This window comes from Hirundo rustica, chromosome 2 (genome assembly GCF_015227805.2).
Source record: "Hirundo rustica isolate bHirRus1 chromosome 2, bHirRus1.pri.v3, whole genome shotgun sequence".
NCBI lineage: Eukaryota > Metazoa > Chordata > Aves > Passeriformes > Hirundinidae > Hirundo > Hirundo rustica.
Window position 1 is genome coordinate 30330033 of NC_053451.1, and position 24687 is coordinate 30354719.

Consider the following 24687-nt stretch of genomic DNA (forward strand, 5'->3'; position numbering starts at 1 on the left):
CACCTGCGCTCACGGGATTTTGAGCCGGGACAAGCTCAGCGGAGCCCAAAGAAGCAAGCAGGAGGAGTTGTCCTGGGGCTCTGGGTCAGGCCCTGCTCAGGTGTGAGTGAGGAACCCGCAGAATGGGAAGAATTCAGAGGGGACATATTTCAGCCCCGACGCCCTGCGCGACTTTCCCTCCCCCCTGCTCTGTCCCCACCCCACCGATCAGCCTCTTTAACATGACAAAGAGCCCGGAGGAGCGGGCCGCGGTGAATATTGCGGTCCCGGGCAGGGAATGGCCGGCTATAAAGGCCTGTCCGCGCTTCGGGGCTACCTCAGCTCGGCGCTGGGCCCTGCTCCCGAAGGGAAGGTGACCTCTGCTGTGAGGCGGGGGATCCGTCCCTCCGGCCGCTCCCCATGTGCGCGCACCTGGCGCTGCCCCCGTACCAGGCGTACCCCGGCGGGGCTGCCGTGGGATACCTGGAGCTGTTCTGGAACGCGGCGGGGGAGGCAGGACAAGCTCCCACAGCGGCCGGGCCCGCGGGAACCGCCGCGCCCAGGCAGTCCCCGGAGGCAGGAGGGAGGAGGCACACAGCAGGTAAGGCCTTGCAGCGAAATCCTGGAGATGATCCCCCAGGATACCTCTGCTCCCGGGTCGGGCTCAGATGACTTTGAGCGGACTTTTCTCCTTCCCTGCCTCGGTTTCCCTAGTGGGTGTCCTAGGCAAACTGCGGTGTGGTAGGCGAGGAGGAGGGCTGAGCTTGGCCGGTCGCACCACTTTTCGGTGCCGCTTTTCTTGGGTGACTGCCAACTGGTTTCCTAAACCTCAAAGGAGCCTGCGAGAGTCGAGGCGCTGTCAGGTCCGGGCTCCTGTCTGAAGGGCACTGTGACAGCTTGGTCTTAGGGAAGTTGATGGCTCTTGGTGCAGGAACGTCTGGGCCTCCTTTTGGTTAAATGCTATCACGTGTGCTGTCGATAGAAACAGATCCTGGTGATACTTCTTGCGGCATCCCTCATCCCCTCACAAACTCCTTGCACCTTTCAGGTGCTTGCTAATCATGGGCCAAGGCGCACTATGAATCACGGGGTGCTGGGAGATCTGCTCCTTTAAATCTAGCATCTCACTGCTTCTTTCATTTTTGCCATTTTCCCGTATTTCCCTCTTCTTTCTGTGCTCTTGTTGCTTTGCCTTTCCCTTTTTTAACCAAGAAGGCCCAGGCCTCACCGCAGTGACATTTTCTGTTCCTGCCATTCCTCTCGCACTCCAGTAAGTGGCAATAGAAGAGTTGGTAAGAGCAGGTTTTCACCCAGCCCCACATTATGGTCAGTGGAGAAACACTCTAGCGAGGTAAATGGGTGGGAGGAGAGCCAGGTTTTGGGGTGCCACTTTCAAGCTGTCAGCTGCTACGGGAAGCTACAGGCTCAGGCAGAGTGACTGTGGCTACTCGGCATGTGGCAACCCGCCATGTAGTTTGGAGAAAGGCTTCAGTTCTCTGCATGCTGCCTGATGGACTCCCTTGTGCCCCTGTTGGGTTTGGTATACTGACTTTAACCCCATCTTCAAACACTCTCCTGCCTCTTTCAGAGAGAGCCCAGTTGTGGAAGTCAGATGTCAGGGGTGAGTGGGAGTGTCACCGGCTTTCATGTTCATGTCTGTTGCACTGTCGTTTGTTTCTTGCTTCCTCTCTCCTTTACTCTCTTCTCAGGGGAGAGGGAGCACTTTTGTCCCGAGCTCAAGCTGCTCATGATACATTTCATGGGGCTTTGGGAGGACCGGTCTGTGCAGCAGCAGCCTCGGGGAGCTTTAGGTCTGCAGTGTCTTGCTGGGGTTCCTGTCTAACAGGAGACTTTCCCGTTTTCCAGGCACACGTTCCTAGCACACTCATTTCCTCCCTATAAGATTTTTACTGCGCAGCCTGCGGAAGCCAAACTTCCTGTGATACCGCACGAAGTTTTAGCTTCCCATGCAATCAGGTCACTGCAATCTAGCCCCATGCACATAACACTGCATATAAACCTTGCACCTCTTCTGCTGACAGCCTCTTCCTGCTTGTAGACAGAATCCCTTTGCAATCCTCATGGCCCTGCAGCCCAGTCCTGGAAACCTGCCCCACTACACCCCTGGCTGTTCACCCAGCCTCTGCTCTGGGTGGTGTCATCTCCTAGGGGTAGCAAATGGCCCAGAGCAGGCAAGCCTTGAGTGGCAGGCACCACAGAGACAGGCATGCCTCTGTAAGGAGAGTAACAAGGGGAACACTACCACAGATGTATCCACCTTTCTGAGGTCCAACAGCGCTCCAAGGCTTTTGAGTGATTGCTTAGTAGACTTTCAGCTTAGAACAGAAGAAAAAAAGGTTTTGTAGGGTGGGTGGGAAGCCCACTCCTCCAGGTGACAGTACTCCTCCAGTACTTTGCTCTGGACACATGTTCTGGAGGTTGAGGAGGGTGTCTCAATGTCACAGCTCTCAGGGTGACTGGTCAAGGAGGTTGGGAGGCATTGGCTGGGCTCAATAGTCTTAAGGTGTGTACTGAAATGACACTGCCCCGCTCCCTGCACTTCCAGCAGGAGGAGAGGGAATGGACCATGCAGGACAGTGTGCAGAGGAGTAGCTGGAGGAGGGAGGGGTGGGCAGAGTCATCGTTGCAGTTAGGGGAAAGAGGAGTGGCTGGTGTCACAGCTGTTCAGTCAGGTTGGCCTGAGAAGGTCTCAGCCTCTCTCAGACCCCACCAATCTGGCATGTGACACATTTTCTTATTCCTGCAGCCTGAATGACTTTGCATTTTGGCATGTTTTCTCTTCACTAGGAGCCCAGGTTGTTCAGGAAGCTTTTCCTTTGGGTCTTTATCTCAACCTTGTCATCAACAGAGACCCCTTAAGACATGTACCAGGACAAATGAGAAGGGGCTTGAATGCCTTCCTCTGCACTCTTGAATTTTGTCCCCTATGTCCCTGGTACAGGATTGCTGCCTTCTTTCACCTGTTTCACACATCCACCTTTCCTCTCCCTCTCCACTTCTCAAAATCGCTTTCCTTCATTCTTCTCTCACCAAAGCCCTCTTAGACAGATAGGTCCTTCCACCTACAGTGCCTCCAGCAGTGGCATGGTCTGTGGTGGGAGACAAAGGCAAACAGGACTGAGCCAATCTCCAGTGCCTGATGCCCTCACTGTGAGCAGTGGCTGCTCTGCCCCACTGCGCACCCTGGTCAGAGGTTGTTTTGTCTCTGTTGAGTGCCTTGGTATTGCTGGGCAGGCAGTTTTGGGGAGCCCAGCCAGCAACCCAGAGCCGTGCTTGCAATCATGACAAGGCCTTTTCATACAACAACCAAACTGAAATATTACTGAGGCCTTCTGGAGAAGGAGAGCTCACTGTGCACCACGCTCTTGCACCACTCCCTGCCCAGACTTTTCTGCCTGGCAGAAGGGAGCCACGAGCATCCCAGAGGGGACTGAGCTGGGAAGCTGCTCGCTCTCGGTGCACTTGTCTGTGCTCACAGATCCGTGGAGAAAGCGGGGGTCACACAAGCCTTTGCTTCCTTGAAGCAAAGGCTTCCTGTCTGGTAGGCAAGGAGCTCTACAGCAGGCAGGGAGCTTGCTCATACCCTTACAGTTAAACGTTTTGTCTCTTACACCTTTTCTCATTGTCTTTTTATTTATAGAAGTGTCCCCAGCTTCATCCAGTTCTGGGAATTTCAGCCAATTCACACCAGATTCAGCCACCAGTCCACACTCGTCATCCTTGTCCCCACAACCTACAGCTAAGTCTCAGAAGGGCAGAGGATATGGCGTAGAGGGGATAAGGAAGACCAAGAGCCGTACAGCTTTCTCCAAGGAGCAGCTACAAACCCTGCACCAGCGCTTCCAGAGCCAGAAGTACCTCAGCCCCCAGCAGATCCGGGAGCTGGCTGTTGCCCTGGGGCTCACCTACAAGCAGGTGAACACAGAGATTTTGACCCACAGTGTATCGATCTCACGGTGGCTGAGTGGCCACATAAAGAAGTGCCAGGATGGAAAGATGAGTCCCCAGCAGGGACTGAGGCAAAGGTGCCAGCTAAGAGTTGCTCCCCTGCTTATTCACGCTCAGAGATCAGAAGCACTTTTGCAGATAGAGGGGTCAGTGGCGCCTCATTTGGGCCTCCAAAGTCAGGAGTCAGTTAAGGGTTCTGTTGGCAACACCTGTAGTAGAATTGCAAACCCCAGTGATGAATATGTTGCTTGCCACAGTCTCTGCCCTGGGTTTGACAGCACTTCACAGAATTTTTCATGCGCTGTGAACTTCACAGAAAGCCTGGCACGCATCTGTTCTCTGAGTCACGGGGCTGTGTCGTGCTGAAAGCTCTTGCTAGTGTCACCCAGGGCTTATCTTGTCCAATATCTAATAATGCTCGGCACTCAGCACTGCCTGGATGCTTGACACGTGCTCCCTCCTCCCCGTGGGTGCTGCTAGGTTTGCACATCACTGCCCTTTAGGGTCTCTGCTGATCTCCAGGTGGGTTGTGTGTAGTGAGATGACGCTGCTGCCTCTAATGATCCCTTCCTAAAGCAGGGGAAGCTGGACAATGGGGCACAACAGCTCACAGTTACAAATCCAAAATCTGCCTGAAATTTGGATCTCAGATCTGGGCAAGATGGCTTGGATGCTCAGGGACTAAAAAAGTTATACCTGCATTGTGAGTGAACACACATGGCACACACTGAACTGGTTCTGTCAGGAGCAAGGCAGGTGGGACAGTCTGCTCTTTCCTTCAATCCACATCCCTGCAAAGGCTGCTTTCACGGCACAGACACAGCCCGAGGGGAAATGGCCCTGGAATTCGCCCCAGCAAGGAGCTCTGAATTTGGGAACTGCTGGGCACAAGAAGCAAGTCTGTCCCTTCTCTGTTCGCAGATATGCAGAAACAGTATCTTAGAAGTTTGCCTGTAGTGCAGGGGGCTTGTAGAGGTGTCGGTGCATCTGATTTACCCCAGTCATTCACCTCCATGATTGGAATTACTCAATTTGTCACAACTATTGCTGTCTCTTGACACCGGGCCACCCCTCCCCCATCACACAGTTGCACTAGCCACCTGCTGAGGCTGCTAGACGGACCTCTCCCCTCGGCAACACCCCCCCAGGAGGTCTTAAAGGCTTTTATCTGCTGCTGCCCATGTATCTCTGCCATCTGGTCACTCTTCCTCTGGTTCTTCCTGCTTGTGAATTTGGTAATATTTGTTCTTCCCTCTTTTTTGCTGACATTTTCCCTGCTGTCCCTTCCCCACCCAGGTGAAGACTTGGTTCCAGAACAGGAGGATGAAGCTGAAAAGGTGCCAGAAGCACAGCCTGTGGAGAGAACGGGCTCAGTGCCTCACGCAAGTAAGAGCACAGCACATGGCTCCTCATGGCTCTCCTGTCTGGGCAGATCAGTCCCGTATTTCCTCCAGGGGGGCAACTTCAGCAAACGAGTGTGAGCGCACCCGGCCTCCTGGTTTGCTCAGCACAGAGGCACAGATTTGGCACCACTCCTGTGTGCTGGTGGTAGCCCAGCAGTGGGCCACCTGTGCCACAGAAATGTTACCAGGGAAAAGCTGTTTTCCTCCCGTGTATCTATGAATATGATTGTGTATCCACCCCTGAGCTGTGGGACTGGATGTAGTTCTTCTTGCCTTCCGTGCCATTCCTGCTTGGTCAGTAGACAATATGAAATGTGAAGGGACAGAGCCCCATTACGTGTCAGGCCTGTGTACACCAGTGGAGAAGCCATGTGTTCTGACTCTCTCTGCCTTTCCCTTTCAGAGTGGCTTCCAGACCGGTACTTACCTGGACGTGCACCCCAAATTCCACCAGGGCTATCCCATCAGCCCAGCTGGCAACATCCAAACCATGCCCACCCCCTGTCAGCACTATGGAGCAGGGCAGAACGCTTACACAATCGTGACCAGCGAGGATGGAGGAGTCTTTGGCAAAGGCGGGGGCACCTGCAGTGTCCAGCAGACAGTGGGCTTCATTGCCCAGCACAAAGTAGACTTTTACCACAGCTATCCTGGCAGTGTGGAATATCCAGGCTCAAAGACAGGGGATGGCTGTAATTTTCACCACTCAGCCACTGTAGGGGCTCCTTTCCCAACCACTGCCGGCCATCATCTTTATCATTCCTAAGCACTGTGGATGTAGGGTACTCAGGCAGCCAAGAATCAAGTCTTATTCTCGTCTCTCCCTTTGTTATTCGTGTGCCATCTACCTCAGGGACACCTTGTAGCTAGAATCTGTTTTGGCATCCAGATGTGTGCCTGCAGAAACACAGCTGTGCAGAGACCTGTTTGCCCAGGTAGAGGCACACAGATCCTTCATTTCTGTGCCCGTACACATGCACACACACATTCCTTCCTTGATTGGCACAGACAACCAAGCTCCCTTATAGCAAAGCCCACGATCTGGCTACCCAGCTTATGCCCTGGATCTTCTTAATTATGGATCTTGTAGCTTTTCTAAGGGGAAGCACAGATTCCTTTGGGGATCTCATTTCTGTGTATCACTCGTACAGCTGTGTGTACTTAACACACAAAGTCAGGGGCTATGTGTTGAGAGAGAGGTGCTGGCCACGTACCTTTCACTGAAGTTGGGGAAGTTATTGCCACGTGCCAGTTATCCATCTGAAGTGTAAACCATCATTTCTGTGTATCAGCTGTGAGTGGTGAAGTGTCTAATGAAAGGAGACAAGTAGCTTGCAGAAAGGCTGGTAAGACGATCTTATAAGCCCTTCATTCTACGCTGTATCCTTCTGTGCCTCCCCTTGAGAAAACCTAACAGTGCATTCAGTTTGGCTAATAAAAATGAGTATTTTGTAAGATGCATTATGTATTTTTATGTATCTCTTTTTTCCCACTGCAATAGAGCATTGCAATATAAAAACCAGATTGAACGTCAATAGCCATAGCAACCGTATGCCATTGTTATTTGATGCTGAAACTATAAACAGAATGTTTTGTGTGTTATTAGTGGATCAGCTTCATGGCTCTTGGCAATGCCAGGCATCTTGAGTCAAAGAAACAGGTGAGTAACTATCACCCACCTTAAGAATTTTCCCTATCCAGCAATATTGAATACAGGGACTGTCATGGAGGTACTGTAATTTCTAAATTTGACTATGTAAGTGTCTTAAGTACCTAAAACCAGATGTGTGTAGCAAAGTGTATGTAATAACAGGCCTCCAGTTCCTTGAGTCACAGGTTTTCTACCACTTTTTCTACCACTCTTTGATGATGACAACAAATTTCTCTTAATGCAGTGAAGTAGCTGCCATGGTTTAAAAAAAAAAAAAAAGAGCATAAAATGAAGGCAGTGATTTCTGTGAGTGGAGTAATAAGAGGCATGGTCTTCTATTGGCAAAGCTGATTTATGTCCCTCTACCTCATGCAGACACTCTTTGACTGTACTGTAAACTGTATGGTGTGCTGACTTTGGCTGTGTTGGTTAATTTTGTTTGCACTGTCTAGGATGGGGCTGTGTTTTAGATTTGTGCTGAGCATGGAGTTGATAATACAGAGGTGTTTTCATTACTGCTGAGCGGGGCTTGCACAGCGTCAAGGCCTTTTCTGCTTCTCATTATCTCTCTGACAGCGAGAAGGCTGGGGGTTCACAAAGGAGTTAGGAGACACAGCTGGGACGCCTGACCCCAACTGACCAAATGGATATTCCATACCATATGGCACTGGGGTCAGTGTAGAGAGCTGAGGGGAGGAAGAGGGGTACATCCAGAGTGATAGCATTTGTCTTTCTAAGGAATCATTACACAGGATGGGGCTGTGTTGTCCTGGAGGTGGCCTGCCTACGGGAAGGGGTGAATTCATTCCTTGTTTTGCTTTATTTGTGTCTGCAGCTTTTGCTTTACCTATTACATTGTTCTTCATCTCAATCCATGAGTTTTCTCACTTTTAGTCTTCTGATTCTCTCCCCATCCCAGTGGTGGGGAGTGATCAAGTTGAGTGGCTGCATGGTGCTTGTTTGCTGCCTGGCATTGAACCACAACACTGTGGCCAGCACGATTTGGGGAAAGATAAGGCCTTTCTGTTGGTGAGTCATACAACCTTGGCACAGCCCCCACCCCTTCCCCCTACAACCAGCAAGCGGCTAAGGATGGGCAAGACTGCTCTTGAAACCATCAGAGGGATGGGGAACAAGTAAGTCGACTGAAAAGGTGCTGGCTAACATCGGAGGGCAATTATCAGGCTCTCACACCTGAGGATTTTTTTCAGTTCCTCTCAAGCTGCCAGTTTTGCTTACTTACCTGAATACAACCTGAAACCTTTCCCTGCCAACCCATCAAAGGCTGCTGTAGGTGAAAAAAGTTGAGCTTGCAGCTGGTCCTCACTAATAATGCTTTGGAAAAGGAGTCATAGGTCATGCCCTGCTCCTTCAGAGATGCTTTAGGACAGGCAGGATTTTGCTGTGGAGGCTCTGGAACTGGCTTGCAGAAAGCTGCTGTCTGTAAGAGCAACAGCTGTGATCTCCCTGCTGTTGACCTTCAGCAAAATAGTGCTGACAAACGCTACCAAATCTTGTGGTTTCCTGAGACAGTTTTTCAGAGGCCATCAGCAAAATTCAGACCTTATTGCCACAGGTGGTTATGGAGTGCCAAAGGCTGCAGGAATTCCAACAGACAAGTAATCAGCTTCCGAAAAGGAAGATCATTGATGGCTGCTGTATCAAGAGCTGCATTCCCAATGTCCTGTGTAAAAACAGCAGGAATGCAGCTTCTCTTAGAGGGAGTCCCTCAGCCCCAGCCAGCCAGAGGGACAACTGGGGACTTGGTTTCTTTTCTGGTCTTTCTCTAGTGTCTAAGCAGTGACTTAGCTGGAACCTGGGGCTCACCCAAAGCAGAAGCCCCAATGGTGTAATTCATAAAAGATTTAATGGTTTGGACATTCTCCAGCTGCTAGACAGCAGATGGACTTTTGTCAAGTATGAGAAATTAATTCTAGCCTGGTTATGAAAGAGATTCCTAGATATGACCTGAGGGTACTCTTCAAAACTTTGGACAGCATGAAGATCACATGGCCCTCACAGGTAGGAAAAGACTTGGGATTGTGGTTTCTTGGGTTTTTAGTCTTCTTCCTTTTATTTTAAAGTCCAAGTGTAATGATTTAGAGTCATTCATGCCTCATGACCATTCAGTATCAGCCAATATGCTGCTGCCCTCTGATGACGGGCCAGGCAATGTTTGATTGAAAATTTCTGAAACTCTGTTAAGCTCAGCCTTCCAGTCATGCGGTGTAGTTAGATAACTAAATATATTTACATATGCCTGTAGGGAAGAGCCTATTAAAGCAAAGATCATTACTTTTATCTGCACTGGAGAGACAGCTGGGGCTGTGAGCCCTTGCCCATGGATCACTCAGAAGAAATATAGTTTGTAAAACCCCTGCAGGCCACGTTGACATGGAGAGCAAGGAATGAGGTTGCTTGAACCACGCTCTACCTGCTTGGTATTTTCCCTGTGGGACAGCTGGAACCCAGTCAACTACAGAATAAAATTCTGATCTACATAATTGTACCAGACCAAATCTCTTCTGTTTAGGTGGGATTCTCTGCATTACTGGAACTACATCTGCAGCTTTTTTGTGACTGTAAATATTGTAACTGGAGTGTATTCCCACAAGCTGTAATGCATATGAAAATCATCTTACAGCTTGATCCTAAAAAGATTTGCTGGCAAATGCTGCATGTTTGCAACGTGCTTTTACACAGCAGTCACAAGAAGCAGCAGTCCTAATAGAGGTGTAATGTACCCTAGCAGAAAGAGCTTTTGCTGGCATGCACTTAGTTCCTCCAAGGAACTGATACTGCACGTGTGTGAGGCTGGAGACACCTGCATCTCCACCAGTTTTGGTGCCCAGTTACCTGTGCAGTTGTTTTGCATGGTGCTGTGATTCAGGCATGTGAAGGTAACAGAAGAGATCACCAGCTCTGTGGAAAGGCAGAGTCCTGTTTTTAATTCCACAGTCTCTTCCTGAGCAACTAGGAGTCCTTTCCAGCCCACCTTCCAGCTGCATGTGCTTGCTAAACCTGCACACAACCCAGGCTGAGCAACCAGGGGAATAACACAGCCGTGAGGGAACACTCAATTTTCACAGAATACTCCCCCAGAACATGGAGTAACACAAACCACAACATGCAGAGCAATCATTCTCAGCCCCAGGGCTGTTTTACCAACAATATCTGTTTCTGCAGAAGTACAAGCAGGAGGTATCTGCCAACAGAGTTCTGGCTATCTCCTTACCCTTGCAGCAGACACATGGAAACAAAACATACCAAGCAGCACAGGTAAACTGCAGCAGGCAGTCTCTGCAATTGCTCTGCAAAGATCTGTATGTATACTTTACTTCCTTAAAGACTGAATCTTAAAAGAACCCCAAAAACATAGGTTGCTAATTTTAAAGCTGAAAGACAAGGCATAATATGTATGACTTTTATAGGTTATTTATATATATAATATATATAATATATATATTAAAAAAAATATATATATAGGTTCTGCTAGAGGATTAACCAGAATTTGTACACACTGCTATTGGGATATGAATCTCCCATCCGGATGAGAAAGGATCTCTTGATCTGTAATACAAAAAACCACATGAACCTGGCATTTCCCCCTCTTCCGGGCCAGACTTACCTTTTTCTGCTGTTTTAAGGCTGGCAGCCCACACATGTAAGCGACTCATTCTTTCGTCCTTCTCTACACAGGCTCAGGCCTCCGCTCCTCTCCTTCCTGTACCTATTGTACCTTGCCTCAGGAGCAGAGGATCGTGGCATTGCAAAAGGAAAGAGGGGTTATGCCTCCGCAACCACACAAGGAGGTGTTGTTCAGCCAAGGACCTGTAGCACTTTGAGCCTAAGCAGTCAGCTGCCAGTTTAGCTAATTGTGCTGGGTGGGAATACCCCTTGAATTACCCCTTTAGGACAGATGAAGGCCTTCAGCGGTGTAGCATACCTTACAGAACCTGGGATTAAATCCAAACACAATTTCTGCTAGTTTGGACCATGATTAAATAGCAACTTAGTTCTGGTTTTGTTTCAGTGCTGGAGGCAGGCGATCCAGTTACTTACTTGCAGACTTCTGTTGCCATTTGAGGTTAGTACAAGAACCACAACAGAGCTGCATGTTTAATTATGCGGGATTCCATAGCTCCAGTTGTGACTTCTGGAGCACCTGCAGGAGGCCACACAGTATCTAGGACACTTTCTTTTGCTCCATCCTCCTTCTTCAACACCTTTTTTTAAACACTGCTGTTCAAGGGCCAATATAAGCACATTCCAGGGCTGCACATCACTTCAGGGCAGCAACTTGTCCCAATTACCTAGCCTTGGAGCCTCCCCTGCCCTCCTTGCACTAGGCTACACACCTGCATTTTAAAATCAGGCTGATAGAATAACCACTCTTGTAGCCAGCTGTTCAAATGCAAGCTGGTGACATTGTCACAGCATTAAAATAGAGTAATTTATTTTCAATTCAAACAACTTTGTAAGAACATTAACATTAAGAACATTGAACATAAACCAGAAAAAGCAATAAAACGCAACCTGGACATAACATAAAACATGCTTGGTAACACTGCAAAAAACCAAACTTTATGAAAATTCTGCAACAACAAATATTCACCTCCTTTGCAGTGGAAGCTCTGCTGCAAGACACACGGGGCAAGGATCAGAGATCACCTGCTAGAGAGGCAGCAAAGAAGGTGAGACTTGAACAACAAACAGACCGTAACAACGTCTGCTGCTCACAGCTGTAACATTGCACATTGGCCTCAGTGAACGAGGTTCAATCCCATCAATACCCAAAGCATCTTTGCCAAGGGTTAGCTATGAACAAACAGGCACACTTAAAACAGGAAACTAGCACCAGGCAGCAGGGTGCTGAGCCCCCTCCAGTAGTTATAAACAGAAGTAGTGGAGGAGGGGCAATAAAAACAAATAGAACATGTGTCCCTGAGTCAAAACCCTGGAAATCCCATGGGTGAACACAAGAGATGGGAGAAAAAAACCCCCAAAACTTAAACATGAGACTCATACCCACTCTGGGGCCCCATGGGATGCCAAGGTAACTGGCACTGATTCTGTATAGGAGAGCTCGAAAATGGTGTGACAGTGTCAGAGGTGCTCTGTAAGTTGAAGGTGTCTTCTACCTCTACACTGACATAATCAATATTGTCAAAGTAGCTGTGATAGAAGTTCATTTGCTGGCTCAATAAACCCATGGTTTGCTGGGTATTGCAGCTTGTCCCACCTTTTCCAAAGAGCCCCTCATCCTCCATAGGCACGAATGGGTACAGGTTCTGCCCGTTGCCGTAAGTCTGTCCGCTGCTGTAAGCCTGGTGCATGTTGGGCACAGCCTGAAAGTTCCTGCCGGCGCCGACAGGGAAGACCTGGTGGAACGCGGGTGCTATATCCAGGTATCCAGCCTGATGAACCCCATTCTAGGAAACAAAGAAAGTCGTTCAGCAGTGCAGAACCACGCCAACGGCCCCATTCATTTCGATGGGTCCGCCTTTCTCCCCCAGCCCCCTCCTCCAAGCCGAACAATAGCGCCTTTTTCATGGCCATTGTCCTCCCAATAGAAAAGTAGCAGCAGAGATGACCGGCTCTTCCATTAGTAATCTCCAGCTCAAAGTGTCTAGGAACACCGCGCTGAGGGGGAAAACCAGCTTAAAAGAGATACCACTGTAAGCCCTATTATGAGAAATACAGCCGGCTTGGTAATACTGAGTCCTGAGCATTGCTTGAATTAGCAGGAACCCTCCCCGCAGACTGGAGGAGCCGTGAATGGTGGTGACGTTTACTCACCTGTGGTAGATACATCCCTTTATCCGCCCACTGGCTCTCCTTTTGGCAACGCTTAAATTTCATCCGTTGATTCTGAAACCACGTTTTCACCTTAAAGTGATGCAGAAAGGGTATAAATTTTTACTAGGTTACTACACATCCTTATTTCTGCTACAATCCAGTTTCTGATTGACTTCTAATATTGTAAATGATTTCAGCAGCTAACAACGCACAGCAGATGCAAGTGGCTGTAAAATCAGAGCTGAGACGTAAAAACTAACATTCCTACGCCTCAGATCGCCAGCGGATTTCTCCTGACATGCAAAACCCCTGCCTAAAGACACCACCCGAGACAACTGCAGAAATCAGATCGTACGGCACCATCTCGCTGCTGTGCCAAGGTCAGGGCTCAGGACCCCTTTAGTCGGACACAAGCAGCTGGTGGAGCAAAGACCCTCTTAGACCCTCTTTCTAGGGGAAGGCCAAGGTGCCACTCCAACAAGGAAAGGCCACTTGCATAGCAGTGCATCTTCCTACATCCAGAGACAACACAGGTCCCTACAGAACAGTGACCTGACTGCACAGCCCTGCTTTGATGCTCTGCGGACCCTTTCAAACACCTGCACCGAGTGGGTGGACAGTGCCAGAACCAAACATAAGAAGACTGCATCACAACTTTTCCCACCCTCTGCTCTCACTTAAGCAGTAGCACTTACAAGATAATGAAAGAAACTTATCTCTGAGGTCCAAGAAAAACGAAAACCACAAAAAAAACCAAAAAACAAACAAACAAACAAACAAACAAAAAAAAAAAAAAAACCAAAAAAAACCACAACCAACTCAGCTGCTGCCCAGAGAAAGATGTTCACCTGCTTGTAGGTGAGCTCGAGGGCAGCGGCCAGCTCCCGGATCTGCTGGGGGCTGAGGTACTTCTGGCTCTGGAAGCGCTGGTGCAGGGTTTTCAGCTGGTCCTGCGAGAAAGCCGTGCGGCTCTTGCCCGTCTTCACCGCGCCCTTGCCTTGCGCCTTGACCTTCTGCAGAGAGGAGTGGGGAGACGGGCTCGCTGCTGCCGTAGGGCTGGTGGCAGAGTCGGGGGTGTAGTACTGGGTGAGTGTCCCAGAGCTGGACGAAGCTGGAGAGTCAACTGAGGAGAAAAGAGAGCTGGGGTGAGCAAAATAAGGCAGAGAAGACTCAAAAAAACCCTCCAAAGACCAGCTTCTCGGGAGAATTTAAGATTGCGGGTGCCCTGGGGACTGGCAGGGGTTCCGCAGCCGCGGGCAGCGCGGGGAGGTGGGCACAGGCCGCCTCTGCTCGCCCCGCCTGGGCACAGCGGCCACGCCGGGTCCCGCCGTCTCTCCCCGCCGAGAGGCCGACGGAGCCGCGGCCAACGCCGCCTCGGCATCGCCCCCCAGCCCCGGAACCCGCGGCCACCCCCGGCCCAGGGCAGCCCGATCGCGTACCTGAGGGACTGGGCGTCTTGGCCGCGGGCAGGGAGAGCGCGTCCGGCGCCGGCGCGTCCTCGGCGGGCGAGCTGTCCATACTGCCTGCGGAGTACCAATAGTAGTCCCCATACCTGGCCGCGCCGGGGTAGGGCACGTAGGGCTGCGTGGCCAGGTGGGCGCTCATGGCCGGGCCGGGTCCCCCAGCCCCGAGCATGAGGTGATGTGATCGTCGAGACTGCCGGCAGCCTGCGGGCGAGGAACCTCTGGCGGGAGATGGGGGGATGCTTTAAGTCCTCCCTAGCTTGGCCTTGGCTGGAGGGTATTGTCATGGCCATTGTCATGTTAAAAGTTGGTTGATTGGGGGGGAAGGGACTTGGAGGGTATTCAGGGACCGGGGGAGGGCTGGGACACGGGGCTGCGCTTGCCAACTTAACTCGTAGGTGCCGCGGTGGGGACGAGAGCATCCCTCCCTGCTGGGGCGTGGGAGGGAGGTCCTTGCTCGCCCCTCGGGGCAGCGGGCCTGAGCAGCATCGCCGGGTGAGCCGGACGGAGCTTGGCAGACACCCCCCGCCCCCACGCTTCACACTCTTTCCCCTCACAGGTCCCCACCCGAACAGAAAGAATGGCCCCGGCCCGGCCGCGGGGCATGCGGAGACTTGGTGCGCCTGCATTGCAGATGGCAAACATCACTGCGAACAGATAACGCCCCCGCCTCCCCGCAAGTGAGCCCGGACGGGGGGCAGGGGCCACGGCCCCACAGAGCCGTGTCTGTATGGCGGGGAAGAGGGATCGAAGAAAGCCCGGCCGCTTCTCCCAGCCCAAGGCTGAGTCAGGCAGTCCTGTTCTGCGTATTTTCCGAGCTTCTCTCCCTCGCCATTTGAGACTTTTTTTAAAAAGTGACATATTAAAACAAAAATAAAGAGAATAATTATTTTCGCTAGGCAGCAGGGAGGGATGGGAATCACTGGTTCGGATTCGAAAGGAGATAAGAGCACTGCAGCTGTAAAAAAGCTTTACAGGTCTTAAGGACTGAAGTTAGGGCCTATAACCTTGGGGAGAATAAACTGTGTCCCTTGCCACCCTCCTCACCCTGCTATTCCTGCTAGCTTTAAGGAAATGAAAACCTTATCGGGAGGATCTCACAGCCCGGGAGTTACAAAACCTGGAAAACCACCTGGAAAAAGTACAAATGACGGCATGCCATCAGGCAAATTCCCCACCTCCGCCACTGCAAGGAAACAGGACACGGGCAGGGGTGTAGCTACTAACCTGCTGCGCTGTTAAACGTCTTTAGGGCCTGACAGAGAAAGCCCTGCCTTGAGTTCAATTTATCTCTGCCTCCCATCTTGAGTCATGATGAGAAATGAGCCCCAGCTGGTCCCCTGAGCCAGCAAGGAAAGGTCCTTGCCGGGCTTTTGATCACCTCCTAATTAATGATTTCGTTTCTCAGAATCCGGACAAGATCCAGTCAGGACTACTAGGAAGGTGGGAGGAAGAGATTATAATCGGGTGTGAGGGATGAAAATACCGAGCTAGAGCCAGAGCCAGGTTCTGGCCCCAAAGCGAGCAGAGGCGGCCGGGCTGTGGGTTTTGGGCGGGTCACTCGTTCGCTGCTCGCAGAGCAGATGCACGAACGGAATGGGGTTTTTCCCTCGGACGCGGAGCCATCCTACTTCGGGGAGAGCCCGCGGGACAGAGAGCCGCCGGTCGCCATGTCCCCTGCTGGCAGGGCTGCGCCGGGACACGCGTGATCCCCGCGGGGGCTCTCCGAGCTGGGCAAAACCAGCCCCGTGCCAAGACGGAAAAACCCGCGGGGTTTCTGCAAGGCACGGCCCCAGAGGCTGCGGGAACCCCCGGGGCGCCCGAGGACACAGGGCTGGTGAGCATCAGCTGCGGCAGACAGATTAGAGTTCTACAGACGGGGTAACACCGCCTCCGCCGGCAAATCCTCCCTCGGAGAGCTGCGTGCTCGGAAAGGCAGCACGACTGCACACAGTCGGCGATTTTCATACGTGCATCAGTTTTCGCGTATATATCGGCTTCTGTCCCAGGGCCAGACTTGCTTTGTAGTGAGCATGCAGCTGATTTAATTTCCCCCTCCCCTTTATTAATGTATTTTTTCATATTTTCATCTTCTCATTCCATTTGTCCTCCATTCCCTTTGTCCACCAAATCTCTTTTCCACCTTTCCAGTGAAGGTAATTTGCTCCCTCACCTCAACAATACATCTAATCAGGTTGACAAACGCATCTTTTTTTTTTTTTTTCTTTTTTTTTTTTTTAATGTAATTGTGAGAGAAATAAGACTTGTGTAATTGTATAAAACCATACCATCCAAAGTCAGAATTTATTTAAGAAAAGAAATCCCGTTACTTTCCACCAAATAAATGATGCACATGGAAACATTGCAAAGGTAAATCTAGAAGTTATACAGACACAGGGAACACTATGGGAAACATGATGTGGAAGTTTGGGTGATCAGGTCTGGAACATCTGCCTGTGGCACCGTCAGTCTACAGATGAGATATACTGCCCATGAATCTCTAGAGCTGACATGCTTTTAAAAAATACCTGTTGGGAATGACTCACAGAGCAGATGCAAGTATCCACTGGTGTTTCTTTTGGAACTGTTTTCAGCTGAAACAGCAACACAGGTCAGATCTAGTCTAATCCTGCTTTTCCCAACAGGGCCAAATAGCAGGAACAATTTGGGTTTTGACCCTGGGTTGTGTCTCCCTTCCTTCTGTGGCTACCTCCTTCTTTTTCAGTTCTGAGCTCATTATGTGCTCATTATGTACTGTGGAACATTGGTCAGGTGAGTAATAAGTTGGCTTATTCTTGACACCCATACTCTCACCCATGAAATTGTAAAGGCATTAGCACACATCTTTCTTATCAAGTATATGGGATGGAGTGCAGCCACTCACTGGGCTGTAGTGTGCTCTAATAAACCCTTTCTGTAGAGCTTCAGCAGTAGAGACAGAAGCTCATCCCAAGAGCAGTCTTGGCCTCTTTGTCTAAGCACAGTGAAATAGGACTGTGGCTGGAAGGTGTTTCATCCAGGAAGCTCCCCATACAAGGATCTCCCTTTATTCTCAGTAGGGTCACTACCTTCAGAGGGCTGGAGCTCAAGCTTGCTCTGAAGTGATGCAAAACCACCAGTTTACATAGATGGAGGCTGGGCTCACACCACTGGGTCAGAAACGCAGGGGGTTTCCTACCTCAGAGCATCGCTAAACTCATTTTGATCAACAGGATAATGTTACAGTGGTAGAGATTGTCTCAATTTTTACATGGATTATTACATGCCGCCTGTAATGTGGGTCACCTGCGTTTTGGTAAATGTTGTGAAGTGCCACTGAGTGTCGCTGTGCCATTCTGCTCTCGCTGGTGGTACTCAGCGAGGCAGCAAGGTGCTGGCTCAGCCTCACTGAACGGGGAACCGTGGCCAGAACCCCACAGCCCCTCGGAGGTTTTCCTGCGAACCACCATCCTCTGCCAGCGAGGTGTGCGCTTGGGGAAGGCAACCAGAAATCCTTGCCTTGTGTTCTGTTGAGCTTGTCTGAGCTTTCCTCCAAAGCAGGCACCTTTCATTTTGTTATTTTGTTTTTGTCGTAAGTGAACAGTTACAACAACAATAAACACCTTTTTTTTGTTGTTGTAAGTGAACCCAGGTTAGGTGTACGAAAACACTGCTGCCCTGCAGACCTCAGTACTTGCCCAGCCCTTGACTCTGGACAGCCTGTCCCCTGTAGCATGGTCATAGCCTGCAGTCTGGACCCAAGATGACAGACTGCAGAAGGAAGGGAATCAAGAAAGAATAACAAAAATTAGGCCCTCATTCATATTAAAATACAGTTTTCCTTTCTCTTGACTCTTTAGGGGAGCGGGTAGAGAAAAGGACAAATCTTCTCCCTCCCCCTGACAGCTCAGTCTCTCAATGCCCTGAGAATTACCGGGTGATGTGGCCCTTTGTTAGCAGTGCAGGGGCAGACTGGCACTGGGACATCCATGGCACAAAGCCAAGTGCTTCCCTGAAAAGGCAGGAAAGCTGCATGTCAAAAAGCAGGTGGGAAGCAGGACAGTGAGAACACCAATTTCTAGGGTTTGATAGGTCTGTTCTTTACCAATCCTTCATCCATGCCTGCCATGTACACGATGCCAGAGTGCTGTAGCTGTAAGCACTCACCTCGAGAAGCATCCCCTTACCAGTGCCGGTCAGCTGGAATATGGAGCAGTCTCTAGTTGCAGGCAGCTTGGAGCCAGGGTTATGTGAAGTCCTGGGGAACATGGAGGGATGTGCATATCTGGCAAAAACCTTCCAAGCATCCTCTCTGCTCGAATCTTCCCCTCTCCCTGCTGTCCCTGATGTGGTTGTTCCCACAGGCTCAGTTAGTCGTCCTCTTACTAAAAGTGAACAGCACAGGCAGAGCTGTCTTCAAATGCTTTCTGCCGTTTCCACCATAAGGGGGGAATGACAAACCCTGTGTTTCTCACTGTTCCAAGGCCCTGTGCATGGCATGAGCCACCTCCCCCACCCTCCTCAAAAGGCTGCTCTCCATCAAGCACTTTGTCTTCTGTTCTCCAAACACATACCACTTATGAATTTTGAAATTACAGAGAAGGGGTTTTCCCCCCCCCCTCCCCTGAGACTCCTTTGTCTTCCTCATTCTCATAGGGATAGTTTCCTACAAAATCCAGTGCTGCCAGGGCCTTCAGTTCAAGTGGGACACTGCAGTGGTGGCTGAATCTCGTGCTCTCTCTGAGTTCACTGCGTATTGCGGCACCTGCTTTCTCCCACATCTCTCATCTGAGGATGATCCCATGAACGTCCCCATTGTAAATTAATATCGGGACAGAACTAATGAGGATTATCTGCCAAGTGGGTGGCTGTAATCACACTCATATGCAGGCCATAAGTGGGCACACAGTCTGGAAGTGCTTCTAACACATCCCACAACCAAATTCTTCCAAGTTAGCACATATTTTTCAGCCACCTCATTGTGCCAAATCTGTGCTATCTGGGTTTTTTATAAGTCCCGGGAAGTCCCCGAAGGAGCAGATCGCCTGGGATGCAAAGTGCCTAATTACAGTGAAGGCTGGGAGTAGGAAAAATGGTACTTCGTTTTCAAATCTGTTAGGGGTTGAGACAGGGATCCCCCCATTACCTGGCCCTTGCCCCCAGCTATACACCCTCCGCTTTTCTCCAAGACAGGCTTTTGCACATGCATTCATGAGCGATTAGCAAGTGTTAGAGCCTGCGGCTCCCTGGCTGGCACCCGCTCTACATCTGAATGGCAGAGCCGGGTAAGCCCAGGGCTGTGGAATGGGATCTGCAAGTGGATGTTGTCTGCGCCGCCTGACGGAAGAAAAAGATTTACTTGCTTTTGTCTGACAATATTTAGATGGCCGACTTGGCTGAGATGGAAAAAGAGAGAGACAAAGAAGAGACGAACAGTGAGAGGCTGGAGCTCTTTTAACTGGGTGTCATTTGTCTAGGAATTAAATCCAGCAAAGGGTGGAAAGTGGGTAAGGGAACATAGCACAGCACTGCCATCAGTTATTGGTGCAAAGGTTAAAATTATCTGTACTTTGTCATCTTTAAATTCCATAGAGCTCAAAAGCACATCTCGTGGGGGCATCAACAAAATATCAAAGAGACAGTAGTATGGACTGCATCTCTCCCCACGTGCAAGGTCAGAAGCCACAGAATCATACAGTGAAAGAACTCCAGACCCCCAGACTACTGTGACAAAATAAAAATGCTTCTCCAGCAGAGCTTAGTTGTGATGGAGCCATGATTGTCTATGTTGAGAAAAACATTTCGCTAAAAATTCCTCGTTTAACCCCAGTTGTGTCTTTCATGCAAACTCTGGGGTTAAGACAGGCCTGAGAACACCTTCTCTTAACCCACTCATGACTATACCGCTCTACTGTAATTGTAAACAGCTTAAAAATAGTGGCAAAAGTGCTTGCAGATGCAAAGTAACCTAGCAGAGTATTTCATGGCTTTGGTCCAGAGATGCAGGTGTCCAGTTGTGATCCAGCAGGGCCCTCTGACGAGGTAGCACCTCAGATGTCTCTCTTCACTCACTGTGAAACAAATAAAATTGATAAAATCATGGGACAAGGGACTCTCTAACTAGTTAAAGTTAGAAAGTGGTATGTTTATTCGGCTGCAACACAGGGAGTATTCTCCCAAAGTGTGTAAAAATCACAGAGCTCTAGCCCTCTATTTATCTACAAAAGTCTTACATATTCATTCAATTACTCAAAAACACTTATACATAATCCTATCACCTCCTACCCTGTTTTGTATTAAAATGAGCTCAAAGTCCTTTACGCCTGCGCAGTTATTCTCTCAGGTTGGGTTGGTGGTCTTTGAAATGGGTCAGTGGTCTTGAAGGATTAAGTCAGAGACATCTTCCTTGCACTTTTTACCTTCATCTTCTTGGCAGGCTATGTTACCTCTTGGGCATAGTGCAAGCTCTCCTGCCTGGTTCCAATTACTTTCTGTGTCCAGGTGCAGCCATGGTTTCTTCTTTATCTTCTTTATCTTCTATCTTTATCTTCTTTATCTATCTTGTTTCCTTCTACAAACACAACTAAAACGAGCAAGTAATATATTGCCTGAGCTCTAGCTTAAGCATCTAATAATGAACTCTTCTACTTCATCTCTACTCTTCTAACTTAAATCCTGATATAAATCGCTTTTATTCTTTAGCGGAAACCTTAACTCTTTAAATTCTTAGCTCAACTGCACCCATCAAACTTCACCAATTCTCCAGCACAAATGATCAAGTCAGGTGTAATTCATCTCTTCTCAGCCACTGCAGTTCGCAGACAGCACATTGACACAAACCACTGAAGATTTCAGTTTCTATCAGCACCCACCTGCTCTGTGAACCAACGTGCTGGCACTCTTTTCCTGTGATTTGATCCCCAGAGAATACATGCACGCTGGTCATGGGATTGAACATTATCCTCTCCATGTGCTGACCTTCTTGTGTCTTGAGAGCTGCTTGGAGCACCTGGAGCTGTCCTCAAGACACTGAATGATGTGGTCATGGAAGTGCCAAGGGCTGCTGGCAGCCTGCTTAACAGGAATCTGCTATGGCACCAGGGAACAGGAGGATAAGCAAATTGTCAGAATCAGGCTGTTCTATGTAACATCCTCTTTGTAGCTTTAATAGTTCCCTTATGGTGAAACACATGAACATCTTGTTTTAGTCTCCTGAAGTCAAGGCCAAGAGGGAGGGAATTAGTCCAGTGGGACAGCTGCGGATTCCTGTTCCCTCTGTGTCACCAGGAGCAGGGAGGGATTCTTTTCCCATGACAATCAAAGTCACACACATCGACTTGGGTAGCACTGAAGTTTGAGATATTGTCTGTGCTTGCAACAGTGCACCTGAGTGCCCACTCTGACCCTTCATTTACACGGGGCAATGCATGCATTCCAGGACAAAGAAATTAAGCTAGTGAACTTTATTTCGATCTAAAGCTAGACAAAGTGAGAAAAAGCTGAGCCGCAATAACTAGAGGGGAGGTAAGAGAAAAAGAGAACAGAAAACCATTTTATTAAGTCCAGGTTCCTAGATTGCCTTCCTTGTTATGGTGTCTGAGCATTTTCCGGTGGAGTGTTCAGTGGCCTGACTCAGATCTGCCACATGTGGTTCTTTGTCTCTTCCTCATCCTCTCCACAGGGAGACATCTGCACATGTTGTGGGAGATTTAACTTTGGCTCGGCAGGCTTGCGTCTGGTGCTTGTTCATAACATCCTTGCAGCTGTCTGTGTTTGAGGTGTGTGTTGGAAACGTGCACCTTTTACTCGAAAGCAAAGCGGTGAGACCAGGGTATGCTGTAGCACCGGCTGGTTACAACCCCTGAGACAACTCTGCTTCCTGCTTAGACTAGATTTTCACAGGTTTAGAGAGCTCCCTGCTAACAGTACAGTGGAACTGCTGAGACCAGTAGATGTCAGCTGTCAACTTCAGAGCCCTAAAGGAACCGCTACATCCTGGCCTGAGGCCACTGGGTACATCAAGATGTTGAACTTGGAAAGTAGGGGCCAGCCTCAGTTAGAAAACAGCTCAGAGAAAAGAAAAAGCAGGTCAACAGGAATGGATGAAACACTCCCTGGTCCCATCCTTTTGCTCTCCAAAGTCTACTGAGTTAGGAGGTCGCCTACATTGTTTGCCAGCTGATGTTGGGAGGGGAGGAGAGTTTCCCTTTATACGAGTTGTCAGCAGAAGTACAACTGGCCAGCTGGTCTGATCAGTATTTTGGGATGTAGAGTACTTAGCATTCAGTAAATGTCCAAGCTAAGTGAGGGAAGTCTGCTGCTGCACTGTACTGGGTCCATCACAAACCCATGTTCACCAGCAGACATCTCCAGGCAACTTTCCATATCAGAGAAAGACCCTACTTTACCACAGGGATCACTGTTCTAGGGTACATCTCCAAGCCAGCTCTTTACTCTGTGGTTTGGTTATGGAGAATGGTGGCGTTTAGACAGTTTAAAGCTAAAAAATACCAGCTGAAATGCTGGTTAAACACTCTGGCAGTGATCTGAAAGAGTGGTGTCAAAACCGCAAGGAAGTGCCATGTGGTGACATCGAGTAGTTCTGTGGCAAAACGATCTACCCATGGCTTGGTCTGGTGTGAACTAAGTGGTCAAATCATCAGGTTGGGGAAGGACTTAAAATAACACATCAATTCTTCAGTATAACTGACGAAAAAAAAAAAATACAGCCTTAATTAATCACTTCCCAGGAACGCTGTCTACCTCCCCACCCTCAGCAGTGCACATAGCAGCGTGTAATTGCAGTTCATTTTGTTTGTCATCTCCTCCACCCACATGCCAGGAAACTGAGGCACAAAGCCGAGTGGTGGCCCGGCATTCCTGCCAGGCCTGGAGCAAGCATCGGGCGATTCACAAGTCTTTGACAGCTGGCATTCTTAGGCTGATCAGAAGTGAAGCTCCGTGTTCTGTTAAAGTGAGGATTTGCCCCGGCATCACTTCCTGCCCGGGCTGCCGTTGGGATTTAGGGAAGCGGTGTACGGGCTTGTGACACTGCTGCTTTCTGTGCCCCGGCGCTGGGCGCTGCGCAGAGGAACCTGCCTGGGTTTGTGGAGCTTCCGTCGTGCGCTCCTGCCTTGTGCTGCTGCCCAGGGAGAGGAGCCATCCCGGGGTTACCCCCAAATCACTCCAGGCCTCGGAGGGAACGCCACTGCAGGCGGAGGACGAGTCACTTCACATCAGTCCAAGCAAGCGCTGTGACCCGGGTACGCAGCTCCTCAGGGGTTTTGCCTTATGCAATCAGCTCCATCCCGCACCAGAAAAGAAGGAAAAAGGGTGGGTAACCCTGTCTGCACCCCAACCCCGCGGTGGGGAGCCCGTCCGGGTTCGGCGGCGGTGACTGGCGTGAGGGAGAGCGCGTCCTGGGACACGGCAGCAGGTGGAGAGGGACCCCTGAGGGAGCTCAGCCTTTCACAGACGAGTCTCTCCGGGGAAACCTGAGCCTCCTCCTCCGGCACGGCAGGGCACGGCACGGCACGGCACGGCCGCTTTCTGGGCCAGGTGACGAGAGAAGGCTGAACAGCAGGGCCGGCGGTCATCCCCTCACCGCGGCCCTGCTGCGCTTCACCGTGCGGCGGCCACCGAGCGGCAGCAGACAGCCGCGCCGGGAGGCTCCCGCATCCTCCATCCTGCCTTCCCGCATCCTGCATCCTGCCCCTCCGCATCCTCCATCCTGCCTCCCTCATCCTCCATCCCGCATCCCGCACCCGCCTTCCCGCATCCTCCACCCGCATCCTCCACCCGCATCCTGCATCCCCCATCCCGCATCCCCGCGGGCCCCTCCCCGAGCGGCTTCGGCGCCATCCCCATCGTCGCCGAGAACGTGTCGCACGACGTGCAGGGAGCGCGGTGAACCCGCCCATGACGTGCCGTGGTGTCAGCCGCAACAGCGCCTAAATCCAGGAATTTTTGTTTGCACAAGCACAGCTTCTCCCCCGGCACAACGTTTCTTGTGCTTTTCTGCCCTCGCCTTTGATGACTTCCCTTCTTTCGGCTCACAGCTCGCCCCTGTGCTTTGGACGTGGTTTCCTGCAGCTGGCAGCAAACCCCAGCCGCAGCCTGTGTAAATCGGCGTTTGAGCTGGCATCAGCGTAACTGGCTGCAAGCTGTCCCAGCTTAATCGCTGCAAAATGCACATCTTCACCTGTTTGCACAGAGGGAGGGACTAGCCAGACTCCAACTGTCTTTTTGCTAAAAGGAAAGACTGAATATGACGCTGGGAATCTTGTAGAGGTGTTGTCTTGGCCGTTCTGTTCTCGCTGGCAGCTGAGACTCACTCTTGTGTTTCATTCAGTGTGACGCCGCTGTTACCAGCTCCTGGCTTTGCCGCGGGCCATTCACATTCTCAGTCGGTGCTTTTTTTGCTACCTGTGCTGCAGGCAAATGA

At 50.3% G+C, this 24687-nt stretch overlaps 2 protein-coding genes across 3 annotated transcripts; one reads left to right on the forward strand and one right to left on the reverse strand.

Moving 5' to 3' along the window:
- The first annotated feature begins 299 nt into the window (after nt 1-299).
- On the forward strand, nt 300-7491 carry LOC120749015 (homeobox protein NANOG-like). The gene is made up of 4 exons (XM_040056076.2): nt 300-580; nt 3641-3915; nt 5245-5334; nt 5755-7491. The coding sequence occupies exons 1-4, from the start codon at nt 400-402 to the stop codon at nt 6115-6117; spliced, it is 909 nt and encodes a 302-aa protein (XP_039912010.1). The 5' UTR covers nt 300-399; the 3' UTR covers nt 6118-7491.
- Nucleotides 7492-11409: 3918 nt separating this feature from the next.
- Nucleotides 11410-15556, reverse strand: LOC120749025 (homeobox protein NANOG-like). 2 transcript variants are annotated; one of them, XM_058419402.1, is made up of 5 exons: nt 15492-15556; nt 14241-14324; nt 13650-13924; nt 12802-12891; nt 11410-12434 (listed from the first exon to the last, which is right to left on the reverse strand). In XM_058419402.1, exons 2-5 carry the CDS (start codon nt 14317-14319, stop codon nt 12012-12014), a joined length of 867 nt encoding a protein of 288 aa, XP_058275385.1. In that variant the 5' UTR covers nt 14320-14324; nt 15492-15556; the 3' UTR covers nt 11410-12011. The 2 variants fall into 2 exon arrangements, with proteins under 2 accessions (XP_058275385.1, XP_039912026.1); XM_040056092.1 differs by having other exon boundaries at nt 14241-14485; nt 15492-15533.
- Between the last annotated feature and the right edge of the window lie 9131 nt (nt 15557-24687).

Excerpts from the sequence above, each read along its gene's own strand:
- LOC120749015 (XM_040056076.2), top strand. The coding sequence starts at position 400 with ATGTGCGCGCACCTGGCGCTGCCCCCGTACCAGGCGTACCCCGGCGGG. Across the intron at positions 3,916-5,244 it reads TGGGGCTCACCTACAAGCAG|GTGAAGACTTGGTTCCAGAA; the intron begins GTGAACACAGAG and ends TTCCCCACCCAG. Across the intron at positions 5,335-5,754 it reads GGGCTCAGTGCCTCACGCAA|AGTGGCTTCCAGACCGGTAC; the intron begins GTAAGAGCACAG and ends TTTCCCTTTCAG.
- LOC120749025 (XM_040056092.1), bottom strand. The coding sequence starts at position 14,436 with ATGCTCGGGGCTGGGGGACCCGGCCCGGCCATGAGCGCCCACCTGGCC. Across the intron at positions 13,925-14,240 it reads CAAGACGCCCAGTCCCTCAG|TTGACTCTCCAGCTTCGTCC; the intron begins GTACGCGATCGG and ends TTTTCTCCTCAG. Across the intron at positions 12,892-13,649 it reads TCGAGCTCACCTACAAGCAG|GTGAAAACGTGGTTTCAGAA; the intron begins GTGAACATCTTT and ends CATCACTTTAAG.